The 23,475-nt window shown below is 43.3% G+C and overlaps 1 protein-coding gene across 3 annotated transcripts in view; it reads right to left on the reverse strand.

Moving 5' to 3' along the window:
- The window catches only part of unc13c (unc-13 homolog C (C. elegans)), a 582,280-nt gene that overhangs the window by 534,633 nt on the left and 24,172 nt on the right, over window positions 1-23,475 (reverse strand). For all 3 annotated transcript variants that reach the window (XM_087981434.1, XM_087981433.1, XM_087981432.1), the window contains exon 2: window positions 2,425-2,454. In XM_087981434.1, the coding sequence (XP_087837560.1) occupies window positions 2,425-2,454 (30 nt within the window). The remainder of the gene's footprint in view (window positions 1-2,424; window positions 2,455-23,475) is intronic.

The following is a 23,475-nucleotide window of genomic DNA, read 5'->3' on the forward strand; positions in this document are numbered from 1 at the left end:
AGAACACTCTCGCTGTTTTTCCTCCTAGCATCTCAAAAGTCAGCACTGATGATAAAGCAAATTGGAAAAAATATCTATACAATGGAAACTCAAGGATTCTGCAAATTTCACTACTACTGAGCATGCAAGATAGCAACTAAACAGCTATGGTCTCAGGCTCATCTTCAATTACAAGCACTCAAAGAACTTTTTAAACTACATATTCTTCATCATCTCATTATAAGAGACCCTTCCTATTTTTAAAATTTTTTCCTTGTGATTATGTTTGTTCGATGTTGTGTTTTATTTTCTCTTCTCAGGATTAGTAGGTAAAAGACATTTTTTTTCTTTCACTCAAGAAAACCTTGCAAATTGGCTCCTTAATTCTGATCTGGTGACTATGGATTAACTGACGTGAGATATAACTGTGTGCCAAAAAGACAAAAAAAAATCTTTGCTGCAGCCAACTGAGAGGTTTCAAGAAGACAGAACTGTTTAGCCACTCTCACCTGGTTGTGACATTCAGATTAGGAGTGTTGTAAAAAACATTGAAGCTTAAATCTCAGTTTACACAGATATCACAGATATCAAAACCATATATATTATAAATCTCGAGCAACATATTGCCTATGCCTGTCATCTTGCATGTAATACCTAAAATAAAGTCTTTTATTGGCTGGTGGGAGTGTGTGTTGTGCATATGCAAGCAAAATGGTCAAAAAGCTATCAGTACAGCTAATAAGAGCTTGTTCAATAGAACAAGTGTTTTCTTGTTAATATTTACTAATTCCAGTAAAATTATAAACTTCTCAAACACCGTGCCATTATGTATAGCTGTCAAAATGAAGCTAAGAAATGAGGACAAGTGAATTAAAGACAAAGCAGGCTGTTTTGTAGTGACAGAAAACACAACAAAAGTGGTTTATTTGCCTGCTTCTGCCAAACCACTACCTCAGATCATTTGTGGTGAAAGTGAGGACTGCAGATGCTGGACATCAAAGTCAAGAGCGTGGTGTTGGAAAAGCACAGCAGGTCAGGCAGCATCTGAGGAGCAGGAGAATCGATGTTTCGGGCATAAGCCCTTCATCAGGATTCCTGATGAAGGGCCTCTGCCTAAAACATCAATTCTCTTGCTTCTCGAATGCTGCCTGACCTGCTTTGCCTTTCCAGCACCACACGGTCAGATCATACCTGTTGGCCACAGAGTTGGAGATAGAAAATCAGAGTGAATTGCAACACCTGATCATGTCAGGGTATTTCGAATTACAAACAAAATTCTTTCCTCGTTCAGCTACTCATTAATTTTTGGCTTACTGCTTGCAGACCATTCTGTAAGTTTGTAGTGTCCCCCAAGATATTGGGTACAGGTTTTATCAACCTGGTCATCAGGGGAAGTCAGAATTCATTCATGAGTTTAGTTTCCCCGGCCTGTCTCTGATACTGCAGCTTAGTTTGCCCGATTGGTTTCGGCCTTCAATTGGCTGGGTAGCCGATCACTAACAGCTGTGGGCTAGGTCCTCGCAGGGGTTGAGAAAGGCAGCGGTGGGGAGTGATTATGGGAGTTACCTGTGGTGGGGAAAACCCAAGCCTGGGAGTTGCAAGGGATCAGGGCCTACTGGGGTTTGGTGTAGAGTTGAAAGCCTCAGGGGAAAGGTCATTGTGAGATGGCCCGGATTGCAGGTTGAGGCTCTCAATCAGGCATGTGGATCTCGGAGGTACCTAAGAAAGCATTTACCTCCTGAAAGTCACTGCCGGGGAGAAGCTGGCAGCAATTACATTTCACTTAGGCATGTGGGCTCATTATCATACTTAAAGCAGCAACCCTTGACTCTGTGAAGTGTGTTCGTCACCTTTTGTGTTCAGTTAATGCCGGAAATCATAGAATCATAGAATCCCTATAGTGTGGAAACAGGCCCTTCAGCCCAACAAGTCCTCACCGACCCTCCAAAGACTAACCCACCCGGATCCATTCCCCTACCCTATTAACCTCTGTTTACTCCTGACTAATGTACCTAACCTACATATCCCTGAACACTGTGGACAATTTAGTATGGCTAATTCAACTAACCTGCACATCCTTGGATTGTGGGAGGAAACTGGAGCACACAGGAAATGCACGCAGACATGGGGAGAATGTGCAAACTCCACACAGACAGTCACCCGAGGCTGGAATTGAACCTGGGTCCCTGGTGCTGTGAGGCAGCAGTGCTAACCACTGAGCCACCGTGCATTGGAATAAGGCTTAGGACAGGAAATGAAGTTCACATTTAACCTGCTGGAACTGATCCACTGTCAGTCTTGGCTTTTCTTTGTAAAACAAGATAAAATTCAGCCTATTTGCTCAGATGTATTAGTGAAAGCATAATGAACCCAGGGAACGGGAAATAACTGTATTTAAATATCATGCAACATTTATCACAGAATATGCGAAAATAAATATCTTACCTGATGGTCCATGTAGTCTTCCTCTTTTAACTAGAGGAATGTAAAAATAGGTGTTAGTACTGTATAAATACACATATAATAATATGTCGATTTGTCATTGTACACTCATCCTAAATTACTGATGTCACAAGTCGCCCTGGCATGTTCCATTAGGTCATTGGAATCCTGACTTCAACACTTGATGGAATTAAACTAAACTTCCAAAATCAACTAAAATAAAATAATTCCAATGGTTCAATAGGGAATGCCTTGTATACTCAAACAGAGGAAGCTAAATATCACAGGAATTTTTATGGATGAATTTTCTGAGGTTTTGACAATCACAGCCAAATTACTTGCTCATTTTGTTTTTTTCTGGACCTGCCACAGACCTCTGGGAATTGGACCTCTTGAGAAACAATAATTGCTCCTGATCTGGGGCTCTTCCAATGCAGTGCAGGATCAGTATTGGAGATTAAGCCATTACCCCATTTCCATAACAGGAGCTGCTGTATTCCTGGATTCCACGAGCTACGGAGCAAAGTTAAGTGAGCGAGAGGGTGGGCATGCACATAAGTAGGTGGGTGAGGGGACAGGGTGCCAAGGTGAATGGTTGAAGGGATAGGTGGCAGGTAAGTGCGTGGGTGGTGTCAGGTCAGGGGAGGTAGCGGATTCAGATGAGACTGGTGGCGCTAATCATTGGGGTGAGATGAGGAGGGTGATTAGTTTTAAGGACATCTGTGATTTACACCAGGTCTTAATCTATCTCACCTTTCCTGAGTAACTATTTAGACGAGTGTGTCAGAACTCTCCTAATTGAGCCCAGAATTATGGACATTTTCAAAGGGTTCTAGACGCAGTGTAATGGCCCATTGGAAGCTTAACCTTTTTGGACAACTCCCAGGTGATTGGTGTGCTGGAACATCCAAAAGTATCCCATCGTACCACTTTCAGGATGAATTGGTTTGGCGACTGCCCTTCCAATTAGAAGGTCTGGGCCATGGACATTAAATGCAATTGACCTTCCTTAACTTGGACATGATGTACAAAACTGTTTTAGTATTTCACATAAAAATATTGAGGGGATACTCAAATAATAGCATCAAAAAAAACTGGAATGAAATCCAGATAATGAATTTTACATCAACAATTAAGAATCAAAAGGCATGAATTGTAAGTTTAAAGGATATTATTATCAACGAGAGACTGAAATAAACTGGAGACACGACAGACAATTTCTACCTACATTTTTTATGAAAGTTGATTGACACATCGTCAATGACTTGGAGGAAGGAACTGACAATATAAAAATAGGTGGAAAAGCAAGTTGCAAGAGAGTTACAAACTGTTTACAGAAAGATAAACATTGATAGTTTAAGTCAGTAGTCAAGAGTACATTGAGGGAAAGTGCGAAGTTATTCATTTTGAAAGGGAGAACAAAAGAACAGAATATTGTTTAAATGGAAAAAAACTGCAGAAAGCTGCAACACAAAAAGTGGCTTGAACGGGCTTGAGCACTGAACACAAAGCTAACACATAGGGGCAGCAGGTAATTAGGAAGGCGAATGGAATGGTGGTCATTATTTCAAGAGTTTTGGAGAATAAAAAAGTAGGGAAGTCTTACTGCAGCGTACAAAGATGCCCTGTGAGCAGTTTGGTCCCCTTATTTACGGAAATATATCATTTCATTGGTGGTAGCTCAGAGAAGGTTAACTAAGTTGATCCCTGGTACGGAGCAAAGGCTAAATAGATTGGGACTCTTACTTATTTGAATTTAGAAGAATGAAAAGTGATTTCATTGAAACATATAAGATTGTTAAGGGGGTTGACAGGGTAAATGCTGAGAGGATGATTCCTCTTCTGGGAGAGCGTAGCACCAGAGCGTAAAGTCTCAGAATTAAGGGGCATCAATTTAAGACTGAGATGTGGAGGAATTTTTTTTCTCAGAAGGCTGAGTATCTTTGGAACTCCTTGCACAGAGATCTGTGGGGACAGAGTCCTTGTGTATACTTAAAGTGGAGATAGGTTCTTGATTAGTTGGGGAATCAAGGGTTATGAGGAAAGGGCAGAGAGGTGATGTGCCAGATCAGCCATAATCCTATTGAATGATGGAGCAGATTTAACAAGCTGAATGGCCTATTTCTGTCCCTATTTCTTATGGTCTTGTAGTATTTGAACAAATTACACCTGGTCATGAATATAGACAAAATGTAGTTAACAAATAAAAAAAGATACTGTTGTGACCAATTTACAGTACACCTGAATGGCTCAGAATTAAACAAGAGAAGATTGTCCTGTTAGGAGAGATTGTGTAGATGAGACCTTTATTCCCTTGAGTCTAGACGACTGAGCGAGTGATCAAGTCAAACAACTGAAATTTTGCATGGGCTTGACAGAAAGGAGGAACATATTAATAAAGAAAAAAGGGATTGGTCAGCGAACAGGAATAAATGTGTGTCTTTCTCGGGAAGTAAAGGTTAATAAGCTGCATCCAGCAGAGTGCTACCGGGACCAATAATGAGACCTCAACGATTTACAATCCACATCAATGATCTGGCTGAAGCAATAGAATGAATGATAGCTTAATTTGCCAATGGCACCAAGACAGCCTGTAAATTAAGCTATCCAGAGGAGGTAGGGAGTCTGCAAAAAGGAATATGATCGGTTTAGTGACATTAAAAAAAAAGACAGATGGGGTAGAATATGGGCAAATGTAAACTTGTCTATTTAAGCAGGAAGATCAGAAAACCAGTACACTATCTAAACAGCAGGAGACTGCAGTACGCAATAGTACAAAAGGATCTGGGTGTCTTGGTACAAAACGCTAGTATGCAGTTACAGCAGGTAATTAGCAAAGTGAATGGAATGTCAGCAATCAATGCAAGGGGACTGTCATACAAACAGAGTGTTTCATGGGAGCTTGGTGAGATTACACCTGCTGTACTGTACACAGTTTTCACCTCATTTTTTGTATTGAGAGTAGTTCAGAGAAGGTTCACTCAACTCTTTCCCAGAATGAAGGGGTTATCAAATGAAAAAGATTGCACAGGTTGGCCACATACCCTCTGGAGATTAGAAGAAAGAGAGATGATCTTACTGGAACAAAGATAGGGTGGACAATGGGACGGTGAGCGCTCTTTGGGATGGGCACAGTTTAAAAAGAAGTGATGAGGACATTTTGTTATTGCTCTCAATTCTATGGAATTCACTTCCCTCGAAAGCTGTAGATCACTGAATTTTATCAAAATTGAGTTTGATGGATAATCGATACATGAAGGAGTTGAGGGTTACTGTGGACAGAAAGAACAACATGGCAGCACGGTGGCTGAGTGGTTAGCACTGCTGCCCCACTGCACCAGGATCCCAGGTTCAATTCCAGACCTCGGATGTCTACCTGTGTGGAGTTTGCACATTTTCCCTGTGTCTGTGTGGGTTTCCTCCGGGTGCTCCGGTTTCCACAAGTTGCGCAACTCAGGTGAATTGGCCATGCTAAATTGCCCATAGTGTTCGGTGCATTAGTTAGAGGGAAATGGGTCTGGGTGGGTTACTCTTCGGAGGGTCGATATGGAGTTGTTGGGCCGAAGGGCCTGTTTCCACACTGTAGGGAATCTAATCTAATCTAATCTAATCTAACAGAGTTGAGACCAGCATCAGATATGACATGATCTTATCTAATGGAGGAGCAGGGTTAATGTTTCCACATTCTTAGATACTGAGAGAAAGAAATATCCCTGAGAAGGGAACCTGAAATCTAGGGCCACTGTTTCAGAATAAGGGGTTAGCTATTCAGGATTAAGGGGAGACATTTCTTCAAAGGACCATGAATCTTTAGATATCTTCACAGGGTAAAAAATTCAAGCCGTTGTATTTATTCTTGATAGAAGTCAACTATGTTTTGGACAGTAAGGATAGAAATGGGGCAAGTTTGAGAAATGAGAACTGAAGTGGAAGATCAGCCAATATCTTGTTGAATGGTGGATCTACCTTGAAGGGCCATATAGTCCAACTCCATCTCCTATTTCTCATCGAGTCATAGAGATGTACAGCATAGAAACAGACCCTTTGGTCCAACCTATCCATGCCGACCAGATATCCCAACCCAATCTAGTCCCACCTGCCAGCAACCGGCCCATATCCCTCCAAACCCTTCCTATTCATATACCCATCCAAATGCCTCTTAAATGTTGCAATTGTACCAGCCTCCACCACATCCTCTGGCAGCTCATTCCATACACGTACCATGTTCTTGAGAAATCCCCATTTCACTTGTATTCACGTCTATTTAGCCATGTACCTGACATTTGTATTATTTGCTCAGGGCACGTAGGTTGCATTGATGGGACAGTAAAATAATAGTTGAATGCAAAACTGTAGGCCTAAAAGAAATAAACCAACCTTTCTGGCCCACACTGTTAATTGTATATTAACTGGTGGTGGGTTTTATCTGAGGTTTCACTTGTGGTCGATTCATTGACTATTAAGGTACCTGTCATTTCTGTGTCTTGAGATTCACATCTTTTTCGAATATGAGAGAGGTTGCAGCCCTACTTCTCTATTTTGTTCCTCAAGTTCTGTCACACTGCTGGCTCATATGGCTGAGCTTTGGCCACAAAGTGCCAAGAGGAGTGGGGATTGTTTCTAGGAGTGGACAAGATGGCAATGAAGCAATCCAGCCAATGGGCAGTCAAAGAAGTTGACTGCCTCTCCTTCACAGCTCCGTTTCTGGTCAGGTGGCCCTGGCAAAGGAGCAAAGCATCCTCTGGTACCTAATCAGATCTCCCTTGACTGCTCGGCATGGTGAGGGGAGAGAGGGACCGGAAAACATCACTTTGGGTGTGTACTGTAATCGGATTTATTTTGTTCATTCATGGGATGTGGACGTCACTGGCTGACCAGCATCTATTGCCCGCCCCTTGTTGCTCTTAAGATGGTGATGGTGAGCTGCCTTTTTGAACCACTGCTGTCCATATGCCATGGGTTAACCCACAATGCCAAAGGGAAGGGAATTCCAGGATTTTGACATAGCGACAGTGAAGGAATGGCAAAATATTTCCAAGGAGAAAGTGAGGACTGCAAATGCTGGAGATCAGAGCTGAAAATGTGTTGCTGGAAAAGCGCAGCAGGTCAGGCAGCATCCAAGGAACAGGAGAATTGACGTTTCGGGCATAAGCCCTTCTTCAGGAATGAGGAAAGTGTGTCCAGCAGGCTAAGATAAAAGGTAGGGAGGAGGGACTTGGGGGAGGGGAGTTGGAAATGCGATAGGTGGAGGGAGGTCAGGGTGAGGGTGATAGGCCGGAGTGGGGTGGGGGCGGAGAGCTCAGGAAGAAGATTGCAGGTTAGGAAGGCGGTGCTGAGTTCGAGGGATTTGACTGAGACAAGGTGCGGGGAGGTGAAATGAGGAAACTGGAGAACTCTGAGTTCATCCCTTGTGGTTGGAGGGTTCCCAGGCAGAAGATGAGGCACTCTTCCTCCAACCGTCGTGTCTATTGCATCCACTACACCCGATGTGGCCTCCTCTATATTGGGGAGACAGGCCGCCTACTTGCGGAACGTTTCAGAGAACACCTCTGGGACACCCGGATCAACCAACCCAACGACCCCGTATCCCAACACTTTAACTCCCCCTCCCACTCCACGAAGGACATGCAGGTCCTTGGACTCCTTCATCGCCAGACCATGGCAACACGACGGTTGGAGGAAGAGCGCCTCATCTTCTGCCTGGGAACCCTCCAACCACAAGGGATGAACTCAGATTTCTCCAGTTTCCTCATTTCCCCTCCCCCACCTTGTCTCAGTCAAATCCCTCGAACTCAGCACCGCCTTCCTAACCTGCAATCTTCTTCCTGACCTCTCCACCCCCACCCCACTCCGGCCTATCACCCTCACCTTGACCTCCCTCCACCTATAGCATTTCCAACGCCCCTCCCCCAAGTCCCTCCTCCCTACCTTTTATCTTAGCCTGTTGGACACACTTTCCTCATTCCTGAAGAAGGGCTTATGCCCAAAACATCGATTCTCCTGTTCCTTGGATGCTGCCTGACCTGCTGCGCTTTTCCAGCAACACATTTTCAGCAAAATATTTCCAAGTCAGGATGGTGAGTGGCTCAGAGGGGAACCTGCAGGTGGTGGTGTTCTGTTGCCCTTGTCACTCTGGATGGAAGTTGTAGGTTTGGAAGGTGCTAAGCTTCTGTGTGGGGGGTTTGCTTCTTAAAAGCTCGACAAAGGGGCAATTAGGGCTCTTCATAGTAATTGGATCAAAAGAGATATAAACAGACAGCTGAGCTGTGGATGTTGACTAAGGAGATGGATACTTGCAATATGCATCTCCGAAAAACTACAAAGGTTAAAGAAGTGTACTGAAATTATATGAGCTGGTTCTCTGGGATATTATTTCCCACTTAGAAAGGAAGTTAGTTTTAATTGGTACAATGATAAGCTAATCTGTTACTATGGTGAGGAGAAATTTTGTAATTTAGCATTAGCAATTTTAAACTTTATCAGATTGCGGTCATTTTAAATGATCATTTATTTTTAAAAAAATGCATTTCCTGGATCAAAACACTTGCAGGACAAGCAGCACAGAACAATTTCAGAGCAAAACTTCCACAGCTAAATACATCCCGAGAACCAGGCCTTCTGGTCAGCAATTCCTACAGGATTAGTGGAATCCTGTTATGAGTTACAGTGATTAGTCATTTCCTGCAATAAAAACCTATTTTTTTTCACAAGAACAATCCACTTGATTATTTACTGTGATGTTGCAGCGGTTATTAGAATGCTAGGCCGGGAAACTTCCAAACAAAAGGATTGTAAACAATCACAGCACCTCCAAAATAAACACGCTGTATTTCGTTATTTGGAAACAGCATTCGGAGATCCCCACTGTGTGTGCTGTTAATATCTGTTTGTCTTATTGTCATGGTTGGTAGTAATTAGTCCAATTCAGAACTTGGACTCATCACTTCAGTGCAAAGCCGTTATCTGAAATATCACGAGATCATTAAACCACACAATTAATTCAAGTGGACAATGAAATTACTGATGCATTACAAATTATCTTTTATTTTGTTGAGTAGCTATTCAGGATCAGAAACCTAGCTGATTTCAGAAGGTGGACTTAGCACCTTTGATAGCTTTCTTGATTCCAATTCAGAATGGTCAAAACCTTCCAAACAACATCAAAACCACAGCTTTGACAAAGGGTCAGTTAGACTCAAAACGTCAGCTCTTTTCTCTCCTTACAGATGCTGAGAATTTCCAGCATCTTCTCTTTTGGTTTCGGATTCCAGCATCCGCAGTAATTTGCTTTTATCAAAACCACTCTTTCTGGCAATGACTAGACAAAACAATTGCCTACTTACCTGGCCCCTGTTTTTCCGACCAATCTTCTGATGGAGGATCCTGCCCTAATAAGTACGTGCAGCAAACCCTAAGATATCAGTGAAGTGAATCCATGCATAAAGAGTATTTTAAGGCACTAGCTGCTGTATTCTGGAAAGAATAGTTTAACGTCCCTGAATATCTCGGTGCTTTTTGTGTGAATGAATGAAAAGATGGCAATAGAATCAGTGTGCACAGCAAGTGGGTAAAGTCATTGGCTATCCTGCTGTTACATACAATCTTGCTTGTCAATGAATGCTTGCATTAAAATATGCATCTAATGGTTTGATAAAATGTTATTTATTATTTGGGGATTTCACGTGAACTCCGTCACAACACACGACATGTAAAGGAAGATCTTTAGCCATTTATGTCACTCCTGGCACACTCACACAAGGGCACATCAGGTTATTGTCCATTAACAGCTTACCATTCTAGAGAGAAACTTAACGCATGCTCAAGTCAGAAATACAAAGTGTCGACAGAAGGCCTAAGCTGTAACTTTTCACTCCCATACTAGGGGGTTTTGACTAACAATTTGTTCACTTGCATGTTAAAAAAAAAAAGAGCACAACACAGGAAAGCTAATTAGTATCCTGCCGTTCTTGCAGCCAAACTAGAACCTTTCCAATATTACACCTTCCATCCAAACCTCCCCAGCCTAAATAGATTGGCCAGTGTTTTGACTGAGGAGGCGGCAGTCAGAAAACCAATCAGTAGCAGCCTGTATCGTGAAACAATGCACCACAACTGCTTATCTATGGAATCTTTCCAACTTTCAGACTTTGATAACAAGGGCTTTATCAGTGTCCAATAAAATGCTGAGCAAACTTAGAAACGTTCTTCCTTCAGATCAAACTTTTTCCCCATGAGTGACATCTATTTGTTCCAGATGCAATGAATTTCGGTCCTTTTCTGTCAAATACAATCAGTTTCAAAACATGGAAAGAATTCAATCTCACTCTTTTATCACTGAATACTTAAGACAATGTACTGCACAAATGTTCAATAGTTCACGGAATTAAATCAACCATATCAGATAGAGTTGGTGCTGGTTCATTTTCTTTTTGCTCTGCTTTATTTTTTCCTTGTGTTCTTTACAAAGACTTTTTCAATCACTGTAATTGGAATATTTATTCATGGCATTCATCTTTAATTAAGTTAAGATGCACTTAGCTGTTCAGAGTGCTTACTGATTCCTCATCGTCCATCAACACTTACGTAATTTACTTCCATAAATCTTAAAACACATACTGTGCACACTGTAATGGTCTTCTCAAGGAAGGATGCATATGAATTGGAAGCAGTTCAAAGAAGGTTGACTAGACTATTAACAAGAATGGGCAGATGGTCTTATAAAGAATGGTTGGACATGCAAGGTGTGCATCCTTTGGAATTTAGAAGAACAAGACGTGATGGAAATTAAGAGATCTGGAAAGTTTGAGACACTGGAAATGATGCTTCCTCTTGTGGGAGATTCTGGAATTAAGGGTCATAGTTTGACAATAAGGAGTCATCATTTAAGACACAGATGAGGAGAAATATCTTCTCAGAGGGACACAAATCTTTGGAACATTACTTCCTCTGCCTTTTGTGGATAAGAGTTCCTGAATATTTTCTGAGGGAAATGTTGATAGATTCTCGATAAGTGAGGAGGTGATCGTGGGTAAGCAGGATTGGGGAGATAAATCAGATCAGCCACGATCCTATTGAACAACAGAGCAGACTTGAAGGGAAAAGTAGCCAACTTCTAACTCACTGATGTGCTCATATGTAAATGAGTGAATTAGCACTGGCTTCATTAACAGAAAGTGAAAGTGAAAATAAAAGTTTGTTTCTTCAGAATGGTCAGTATTTAACTTAGAAGACTGATTTAGGCCAATTGAAAACATAGAACATAGAATATAGAAGAATACAGCGCAGTACAGGCCCTTCGGCCCTCGATGCTGCGCCGATCCAAGCCCACCTAACCTACACTAGCCCACTATCCTCCATATGCCTATCCAATGCCCCCTTAAATGCCCATAATGAGGGAGAGTCCACCACTGCTACTGGCAGGGCATTCCATGAACTCACGACTCGCTGAGTAAAGAACCTATCCCTAACATCTGTCCTATACCTACCTCCCCCCTTAATTTAAAGCTATGCCCCCTTGTAATAGCTGACTCCATACGTGGAAAAAGATTCTCACTGTCGACCCTATCTAAACCCCTAATCATCTTGTACACCTCTATCAAGTCACCCCTAAACCTTCTTTTCTCCAATGAAAACAACCCCAAGTGCCTCAGCCTTTCCTCATATGATCTTCTACCATACCAGGCAACATTCTGGTAAACCTCCTCTGCACCCGTTCCAGTGCCTCCACATCCTTCCTATAGTATGGTGACCAAAACTGCACACAATACTCCAGATGTGGCCGCACCAGAGTCTTATACAACTGCAACATGACCTCAGGACTCCGGAACTCAATTCCTCTACCAATAAAAGCCAGTACGCCATATGCCTTCTTCACCGCACTATTTACCTGGGTGGCAACTTTCAAAGATCTGTGTACATGGACACCAAGATCCCTCTGCTCATCCACACTACCAAGTATCCGACCATTAGCCCAGTACCCCATCTTTTTGTTACTCTTACCAAAGTGAATCACCTCACACTTAGCTACATTGAACTCCATGAAAACAATTTTTGTTGGAAGAAATAAATTGCTTCAGGTTGAATCATTTGCAAAGCGTAACTTTTTTTTAATCAAACTGTTCACTGATGGGCTATAATGCTGTTGGCTAGGCCAGTATTTACTGCTCTTCCACAATTACCCTGGAGGAGGTGCTGGAGATCTGCCTTCTTGCACTGCTTCAGTCACTGGGGCTAGGTACACCCACAATACTATTAGGAAGGGAGCTCCAAGATTTTGACCCAGCAACTATGAAGGAATAGTGACACAGTTCTTGTCAGCATGATGTGCAGCTCGGAAGGGAGTTTGCAGGTGACATTCCCATGCACCTGCTGCCCTTGTCCCACTAGCTGGTAGGTGTTTGGAAAGCAAGTGCCATCAAAGGAGGTTTCATCATTCATTGTAGTGCATTTTGTAGACAGGACACACTACTGCTACTGTGCATCTGAAACATTAACAAGTTAGACATACTGAAGAGATGGACAATCACACCGTCCTCGCGATTTTCACGAGCAAAGGTACCAGTCTTCAGCCAAAGTCAGAAGTCACACGACACCAGGTTATAGTCCAATAGGTTTATTTGAAATCACAAGCTTTCGGAGCACTGCTCCTTTGTCAGGTGAAGTGACTTCAAATAAATCTGTTGGACTATAACCTGGTGTCATGAGACTTCTGATTTTGTCCATCCCAGTCCAACACCAGCACCTTCACATCAAGTCTTCAGTCAATTCAATTCTCTCCATGTGATATCAAGAAACAGCCCAGTATATTGGATATCACAAAGGCAAGGGCACTAATAAAATCACACTGAGGATTTGTGATCTCAAATTAGATGTGCCTCAGGCTGAGCTGCTGCAACTCAGATAGAATGCTGGCATTGGCCCAACAAAGTAGGAGCTTGTCCAGTTTGTTCTAAGGGGATTTAATCTTCGAGGAGAAAGTGAGGTCTGCAGATGCTGGAGATCAAAGTTGAAACTTTATTGCTGGAACAGCGCAGCAGGTCAGGCAGCATCCAGGGAACAGGAGATTCGACGTTTCGGGCACAGGCCCTTCTTCAGGAATGAGGCTGTCATTCCTGAAGAAGGGCCTGTGCTCGAAACGTCGAATCTCCTGTTCCCTGGATGCTGCCTGACCTGCTGTGCTTTTCCAGCAATAAAGTTTCAACTCTAAGGGGATTTACACATGGGGGCAAGAGACATGGCTGAGGTGTTAAATTAATACTTTGCATCTGCCTTTACCAAGGAGTTTGATGCTACTCAGGCCGTGATAACAGAGGAGGAACTTCTGTCACTTGAAGGGTCCCACATTGATAAGGAAGGGCTGTTGGATACTGTAATGATTGTAACGAGGTCAGCCATAGAAAGAGTTCCTTGACTGGGGCTGTTAATCTGGCTGACATATAAAAAGGGGAGTGTCAGACACGCTGAAACTCTGGTAGCTGTCTCTGCATGAGGCAGTACCAAAGTCAAGGCTGTTCATGTTTAAATAAAGGGTGACTTGGTATTGGGATACCAATCTCTGTGGAGAGTTATATGATAGGATAAAAGTTGACACAGAACCAGGACTGAAGGAGATGTATCCAAGGATATGGGAGAAACAGGGAGTGAAAACTGGCAGGGGCTTTAGCCACAATCTTTCTTAACTCGAGGAAGAACAAATCAAATCTAGCTAAATATGGCCAAGCGTCGATTGCCAAAGAGATGGAAGGTCTTGCTGATGGGCCTATTGTCCAGATCGCGTTGTACGCTGTTTCAAACATGGATAAAAGAGGAAATTCCAAAATTAAGTAAGAAGGACTGGCTTTGTCAAAAAGGCAGCATTTGTCAAAGTGTGACTGCAAGGAACTGCTAAAATGGAGTTTACCAGGATTCAGAGGAAAACTTCCTCACTGGCTGCAATTGTAGCAAGCACAAAGGAAGCTGATTGTGATCACTGACAGCCAACCGTCAGCCAATTCAATTCCCTTCATTAATATCAAGGGAGCAGCTCAGTAAGCAGCGAGGCAATGACATCAGCATCAGCCTGGGTCCAGCAGTCGCCCTGTCTCTCATCAAACAGTTCCAGTACAATTAAAATGGAAGAATACTCTAGCCAAAAAAAAACTACCCAGATATGTTTTGGATGGAAAAACAGAATATGAATTCCAGAACTGAGGTGACTGACTGCTTTTGACAAGAAGATATTTGGCCAAACATGGAATCCAGCCCTTCTTGTAAAATCAAAGTCAATGGGAATCAGAGGGAAACATCTCCATTGGTAGGAGTCATAGCTAGCTCAAAGGAAGATGGTTGTGATGGTTAAAAGACCCTCATCTCAGCTCCAGCTCATCGCTAATTGTGTTCCTCGAGTAATAGATATTTTCTAATAAATCTGTTCACAGATGTTATTATCCAGGGCTAGAGTAAGTGGGACCCAACCATGTTCAATTACTTCATCAGTGGCCTTCTGACTATCGTAAGGTCACAAGTGAAATGCTCACCATTCTGTTCCATTTGTAACTCATCTGATACGGAAGAATGCAACATTTAGGCTTGGGCTGCCAAGTGGGAAGAGGCATTGAGACACACAGTTTCCGATAACAACCACTACCCGAGAAGTAAGAGTCTAACAGCTTCCTACAGGGCTCCTGTGGTGTAGTGGTGGTGTCCTTACCTCTGGGTCAGGAGTCCTCGGTTCAATTCCCACCCGCTTCAGAAGTGTGTAATAACGTCTCTGATTAGAAAATACTTCTAACAACCTCCTCCTGCAGCATTAACATTCCCAAAATCCCCAACATCAACACCCTGAAAGGCCCTAAACACCAGAAACCTGACTGAATCACCACATAAATACTACAAAACAGTTTTTAAAAAGTCAAAGGCTGAGAGTTCACTCTCAAAAAAACTCAGCTTTTAGTTTCTCAAAGTTTTTGCCCTATGCCCAACAGTGATCACCCCCAATAATCACCATCTACAAGCCATGAGTCAGGAGTGTGACAGAATGCTCTCCACTTGACAGAATCAGTACAGCTCCAACAATAATCATGACACTTTACTCAATCCAAGAGAAAGCAGTCTGCTTGATTGGCACCACATTCACCAACTTAAATATTCATTTCCTCCATCACAAAACATGAATGAGGCTAGTCTGCATTCAGTTCAGTCAAATTTAAAATTGTTCACTTTGGCTTAAGAATTTTAAAAAGTAACTTGTATTTGTTTATCCAGCAATGTTCATTTACTGTGGATTTAATTTTGTTGCAAATAATCCATCATCTCTTGGAATTAAGCAAGTATCCTTCTAGTTTGGGCAATGACACATACCAACCAGACAGTATTGTTCATTTTTCCTAATTGTTGGAAAACAAGTGCACCATCCATAAGATGCACTGCAGGAATTCCCCCGAGTCTTTATCAGATTTCATTCATAGCCCCAATCAGAAAAAAATTACAAAATTGTGAAAGTTTTGCTCACCAGTCCAAGATTTAGTTGCTGAAGGATGGGCGATTTCATACTAAGATTAGGAGAAACCTCTTTGTTAAGGACGGTGAACCTTTGGAATTCCCTGCCTGTGGAAGCTCAATCATTGAATATGATCAAGTCAGGGATCAATAGATAGAGGTCTAGTGCAGAAAAATGATGCTGAGGTGGAACCAACTGAATGGTGGAACAGACTCGAGAGGCCAAATGGCCTACTCCTATTTCCAGTGTTCCTCTGTTGCATTGGCATGTGAATAAGAATTTCCTCCGAGGGGGATCCACGATGGCGATGATCCAGTAGCTCTGCCCAAAAAAACCCAGTCAAAGTGGGTTTCTTCCCATTGTGGTGCAATGCGCTGGTTCGAGACCCTAAGAACTGCTACTTATTACTTTCAGTGGGAAGGAAAAAAAATGACTAAGGGAAAAGGACCACGAGGACCGCAACAAGCAGGGCACTTGGCTGCAGTCCTGGACACGTCTGCGTTTGCAGCATCAGCCTCCGCGAATGCCCCTGGGGACTTACCTGTGGAACAGAGTCTGGTCTCGGAGTTCGTAAAACTCCGAGAGAAGATTGATTCAGCGATGGAGGAGACCCAGACCAGGCTGGAATCGATCTCGGTCATGCTGCAGAAGCAGAACCAGGAGATCCAGTGTCTCGGGCGGTACGTCGTGGAGGTGGAGCAGCGGGTCACAGCTTCCAAAACTGTGGTGGAATCCTCGGGGGAGGCCGGGTCCAGGCCCTGGAATGGCAGGCAGGCGAAAATCAAGGCTGTCAGAGGAATATCTGCCTGATCAGTCTGCCGGAGCAGGAAGGGGAAAGCCAGCAGGTCAGCTTCTTGGAGCAATGGCTCCCCTCAGTTTTTGAAGCTGGAAGTCGGGGTGGACTGGGTGTGGGTCGGGCAGGCCCACCGATTCGCAGTGTGCCGGCCCACTGAGACGCAGTGCACAGGCCTACCGAGACGACGCAGTGCGCAGGTCCACCGAGACGCAGTGCGCAGGCCCACCGAGACGCAGTGCGCAGGCCCACCGAGACGCAGTGCGCAGGCCCACCGAGACGCAGTGCGCAGGCCCACCGAGACGCAGTGCGCAGGCCCACCGAGACGCAGTGCGCAGGCCCACCGAGACGCAGTGCGCAGGCCCACCGAGACGCAGTGCACAGGCCCACCGAGACGCAGTGCACAGGCCCACCGAGACGCAGTGCACAGGCCCACCGAGACGTAGTGCGCAGGCCCACCGAGACGTAGTGCGCAGGCCCGAGACATAGTGCGCAGGCCCACCAGGTCATACCAGCGCTACCAACACACCCCCTTCCCCCCTCCTTGTGCGACTCCAACACTATAGAGAAAAGCAAAGAATCCACAGGCTCTGATATACACAGGATCAAGAATTATGTTATCTCAGGACATTTCTGTGGCTGTGATCTGTAAGAGGAAGGCCTTTGATGAGGTAAAGAGGAGGCTGAGAGACTTGAATATTCAGTACTCTGTAAGATCTCTGGTAATATTATGTTTCAGCCATGGAGGGTCCATGTTTAAATTTTCATTCATCTGAAAAGGCAAAAGACCTCTTGGACATCTGAAAACAGACTGGCTGTCTCAAAGGATATGGACAATCGTGTTTGCTTTGTTTTTTTCTAGTTTACCTGGTCTTATCTTTCTAATATGTGGGGGGGCTCTCTTTTTCCTTTCTCTCCTCTCTCTTTCTTCTCCCCTCCCATTAGCCTTTGTTTTTCTATCATTCCCATTTTGTTTCTCTTCCTTAGTACAGTGGGGTTGGGGGAAGGTTGGTTGGTTGTAATGGGGGTCCTTCTTTTTCTCACCAGGACTGCCTCAGGTCAAACTATGCCTGGGATGGGTTGAGTGCCCACTTTTAATTTTCTTGTTGTAAGTTGCATGTAACTTTTTTGTTCTTTGTTTTCTCTGGGTTTGGGGTACGGCTCCAGCTAAAAGAAGCCATAAAGGGGTTTGAGGTTAATATGACTGCCCCCCTGTGAGCAAGGGGGAAAGTCTCCTCTGAGTTGTGTTATATGTTGGTTCATTGCAGAACTAATTGTTAGAAGTTTTGATTTGGTAGTTTTGTAGTTATGTTTTCTAGTTTATACGAACTGTTTGCTGTTTTCACTCAGTGCGCTACAAATGGCTATGGTTAACTGCTCATTTAAATACTCCACCTGGAACATTAAGGGGAGTCATTCACCGATGACGAGAAAACAAGAAACTTACAAGCCTTAGAAAGGAAAGGGTCGATGTGAGTTTGCTGCAAGAAACACATCTAACTGATAAGGTGCACTTAAAGTTGCAGCAGGGAGGGTTCGGCCAGGTGTTTTTCTCATCCTTTAATTCGAAAAGTAGAGGAGTAGCTATACTCATTCAGAAAAATCTTCCGTTTTCAGTTGTTAAACAAAATTAAGGATGAATGTGGGCAGTTTCTGATCCTGAGACATGGAGAGGAATATGGGATCTTGAATATATATTGCCCCACCAGCAAACCCCCTCAAATTTTTAACGGATGCACTCTCCAGGTTAATGGCCCTTGGGGTGTGTGTCATACAATTATAGAGGGAAACTTTAACCAACTTATGCACCCCGAGGTGGATAGGATACCGAGGGGTCTTGCAGATATACTCCAACAGTTCAGGCAGCTGGGGTTGATGGATGTGTGGAGATGTCTTCGCCCTGAGAGTAGGGACTTCACCTTCTTTTCTAACCCACACAAGTGCTACACTAGGATTGGCATGTTTTTTGCCCCATCGGCCTTTTTGAATTCGGAGCTGTTCTGTCGAATTGGGAACATAGCCATTTCTGATCATGGAGGTTAAGGCCAGTGGCGATGGGACAGGCGCGCGGCACTGGTGTGTGGATCCTTTCCTCCTAAAGGATAGCAAATTCATTGATTATTTTTCGCGGGAATGTAAAATTTTCTGGGAAATTAATTCGGGCATGTCCAGTAATCCATCAGTACTCTGGAGACCTACCAAGACCCTATGCAAGGGGTTTGATTATTTTTTACTCAGTGACTCAGAAGCGGCTGAAGGGAGAGCAGCATTGTAAGGAGTTTATCGACATGCTGGCCGGGCCAATGTCGGATATGTACAATTACTCGTACAATCAGGACTGCCTCCCATTCTCTCTGAGGGAAGCAAATATTTCTCCTACTCTCAAAAGAGGGAAAGCCCCAGAGGATTGTACTTTGTATAGGCCTACATTGTTATTAAACGTGGACTTTAAAATTTTGTCGAAAATGCTGGTGTTGAGGTTGGAGAAGGTCTTGCCCTCCATCGTAAAGGAGGACCAGACAGATTTTATTAGGGGTTGCAGGTCCTCTAATAATATGAGGAGAGTGCAAAATATGGTCCAGATGTGCCAGCAAGGGTCAATTCCGGGATAGGTAGTCTCGCTGGATGCAGAGAAAGCATTTGACCAGGTGGAGTGGCCGTACCTCTTGCATGTCCTGGAACGGTTTGGTCTTGGAGGGGTCTTTGCCAGGTGGGTGACAGTGACCCTAAAGCAGCGGTTCTCACTAATGGCATACGGTCTGACAATTTTAGTATTGGCAGAGGCAGCCAACAAGGGTGCCTTTTTTACCATTACTATTTACATTGGTGAGTGAGCCACTAGTGGAGGCCATCTACAGGGACCCCAATATGACTGTCCCAGAAGTGGGTTTAGACAGGTATAAAATCACCCTTTATGCAGATGATGTTCTTCTCTTTCTAACTAACCCGACTGTATATGTGCCCCGTTTAATACAGCTGATTAATTTATTTAGCTCCTCCTTGGGATGCAAAATCAATTTTACAACATCAGAGGCCATGCCTGTCTGGGGTCTTACTGGAGGTAGAGTCTGATTCCCTTTCAGATGGTCACAGGGAGGTTTCTTGTATTTAGGCATTTTTATCACCCTGCTTTTGATCAATTATATAAAGCTTACTTTGTGCAGTTGCTAGAGAAGATAAGACAGGGCCTTCAGCGCTGGGAGGATCTTCCGATATCCTGGTTGGGTAGAATAGCTCTGGTCAGAATGAACGTTTAGATTAGATTAGATTACTTACCTAACACTACGGGCAATTCACCTGACCTGCACATCTTTGGACTGTGGGAGGAAACCGGAGCACCCGGAGGAAACCCACGCAGACACAGGGAGAATGTGCAAACTCCACACAGACAGGTGCCTGAGACGGGAATTGAACCTGGGTCTCTGGCGCTGTGAGGCAGCAGTGCTAACCACTGTGCCACCGTGCCACTCGTGTTCTTATATTGCCTGCGAATGCTCCCTTTGATGTTGCAGACACTACGGAGGCTTAACAGTTGGGTCGGCTCTTTTAGCTGGCATCACAGGTGGCCTCTTATTAAGTTCACAGGGGATGGGGATGTGGACTTTCCAGACTTTAAGAAATATCAACCAAACTCCCTACTATCCTAAGTGGATGATTGGGCTTGCCGGGACCTGCGGTCAATTTGGCTGTCCCCTCATTAATCTGTTGTTCACGGATAAGCTGAGGACTGTTATAGAGTACTGCAGAAATCTGATTGTCCTTAACACGGTTAAAGCATGGAGGGTAGTGTGACAAAGTGAGGGCAATTTACAAAACACTTCCCCTTTTACTCTCACGGTAGGAATGTCAAGGTTCCAGTTGGGATCGATGGATTTTGGCTTTGGCTGTGTGAGTCCAGAGGAGTTTCCTGTTTGGGAGACTTTTTTGAAGGGGAGGTCACGATGGTCTTTCGAGCAGCTGAGTCAGAAATATGAGCTATCTCGGAGGGATCTCTTTCATTAATTTCATATTAGGGACTTGATACAGAAAAAGACTACATTAATCGTTCGTCCCTATAAGTCGACTATGGAGAGCAGAGTGCTTCGGTCCACCGGCACTCTCTCAGTCAGCACCTTTTATCATTTATTAGGAGGTAGTGGATCAAAGGACATCAAGCAATTGTGTGGAATCTGGGCTCAGGAATTGTGGGTAGAGATCTCACCAGAGGAATGGGAGAGTATTTGGGAGAATGTAAGGAAGATTTCGATTTGCAACAGGACACAGGCTATGCAATTGAGGATACTCTACAGGGCTTATTTGGCACCGGAGCGGCTTGCAAAATTTAAGATGGGAGTGTCCTAAATGTGCTCCAAATATAAAATAGATGTTGGCACTCTTACTCATTGCTTGTGGTCATGCCACAAGCTTTGTAGGTATTGGGGTGCTACAGCGGGTGTTTTGGAAGGGGTCTTGGGAACTGAGAGCAAGGTAGATCCAGTGTCCCTCCTTCTCGGTTCGCCAAATCTCCCCTCTTTGGACACACGTGGGAAGAAATGGTTTTGTATTCTTTCATTTTGTATGAAGAAGAATGTTCTGATGAGCTGGAAAACGGAACTTTTTATAGGATGTGGCAGCCCTTTTTGAGCCATATAGACACAAACTTATCGGCTATATTGGTTAGGGCCTTTGTGTGGCCATGAGGGCTGTGTGGTGGTCTGGGGACCCCTGGTAGGAGGAATCCTGAACAAATACAGGTATGCCAACTGATGCTCCCAATGATGGGGAGCTTTGGTGGGATTGCACTTAGTGTTGTAACAACGTCATTTAATTTAATTTGCCTTGATTCAACTCTATTTAATTTAGTTTATTTTTATCTTGATTTAGTTATTTATTGATTTGTAGTTTGTGTAGAGTTTTTTCCTCCTATATTGTGGAGTAGAGTAGTAGTTTCTTTACTGTTAGTGTTGTTATATTGCAAAATTGTTCTATTATTTTGTCATAATTTTAAACGTTTTGTAAAAAATTCAAAATCTTCTCAATATTTATAAAAAGTGAATTTTCTCCACTCTACTCCTTTCCATTCATTACAGTTTAGAAACAGAAACTTGTTAAGATGAAGTATTTGGATGGGTATATGAATAGGAAGGGTTTGGAGGGATATGGACCGGGTGAGGGCAGGTGGGACTAGATTGGGTTGGGATATCTGGTCGGCATGGACGGGTTGGACCGAAGGGTCTGATTCCGTGCTGTACATCTCTATGACTCTACGCACATTAATATTTCATGTGCATTATTGAGGTTGGTTGAATTCCTAAAATTGACACTTACCTTAGAAAACATGCTAATGTCCCTGTTAAAAATGAAAAAAGAATTGTACCCATGATAAGTCTTGTTTCATTAAGGAAGTAATTTAAAAGATCCTTTGAAGGCTGCTTCAAACTAAGTTTCTTTTTCTCCCCAGTGTATTGTGGGTAGTACAGTGAGGTTTAAAACGTTTTATGGTTTATTTCGTGTACAGCACACATGTAATTGCTATGGATATGAACTAAATCATTGTTATTTTGAATTTTAGACTGGAATGACAGGCACTTGAGGAAAGGCAAGTAGATGAAGGAAGAGATTATCTGTCTGCCTACCTTCCTGTTTTCCATCTATTCGGAAAAATGAACAATATCGTCTGATGGGTATGCGTCATTATCCAAACTGTAAGGATACTCTCTTAATTCCATGAGATGACAGAGTAGTTGCTATAAAATTAGTGTCACAGTAAATAAGCAAATACAACTTTTTTTTTATTCTTAAGCCAAAGCAGACTTTGAGTAAACCAAATGCAGAATAATAACATTAATTCTTTGTTCTTCAACTTATGCTAATTGAACTATAAATTGTGTTATGAAGTTTCACATTTGCCTCATTTATAGATTGTGTCAAATCTTGAAAACAAAATTCAAGATGAATCCTGATTAGCCGTTTACACTACTCAAGGTAATGGATTCAGATATTATTGCAATATACCAAAAAGGTTCTGTTGCAGCCCAACTGTTTAACTCTGCTGCTGTGGTATCCAGGACTCCAACTAATATTTTATGAGGAGAAGCCTTAGGTTTTAAGTTTATTCATGGGACACAGGCATTACTGGCACACCAGCATTTGTTGCCGGCCCTACATGTCATTAAAATATGGTTGTGAACTGTAAGCTTCTTAAACTACTGTGGTGCTGCTACACTTAATGGAAGAGTTGAGAGGGAGGCTATTCACCCTGAGGGTCTAGGTAGTAGAGATTACAGAGTCTTTTGTATCTATGATGGAGGCTAGCTCATTGCATGTTTGCAAACTATACACACTATCACATATATAGCACCAAGTCTGTGCAAGGTCTCTTTTCCATGTGATTTCTGACATCACCATAGTGGGTGGTGCTACTGGCAATAGAGTCATAGAGATGTACAGCATGGAAACAGACCCTGCGGTCCAACCCATCCACGCCCAAATTCCCACAGTGACGTTAGGAAGAGAATTCTAGGATTTAGCTCCTGCGACAGTGATGAACAATGATTATAGCTACAAGTCAGGATAGCGAGAGACTTGCAGGGTAACTTGCAGTTGGTTGGGGTCCAATTGTTCTTCAAAGATCAAGCCTTTTAAAAAAGGTGCTACTGAAGAAATCTAACACCATTTATTTTAGTTTATTAGACTGAGAATTAGAATCCCTGCAGTGTTGAAACAGGCCCTTTGGCCCAACAAGTCCACACCGGCCCTCCGAAGAGTAACCCACCCAGATCCGTTCCCCTACTCTATATTTACC

The sequence above is a fragment of the Chiloscyllium plagiosum genome, unplaced genomic scaffold (assembly GCF_037043375.1).
Source record: "Chiloscyllium plagiosum isolate Xiang-an unplaced genomic scaffold, Cpla_swu_hap1 HiC_scaffold_39, whole genome shotgun sequence".
NCBI classification, from domain to species: Eukaryota; Metazoa; Chordata; class Chondrichthyes; order Orectolobiformes; family Hemiscylliidae; genus Chiloscyllium; species Chiloscyllium plagiosum.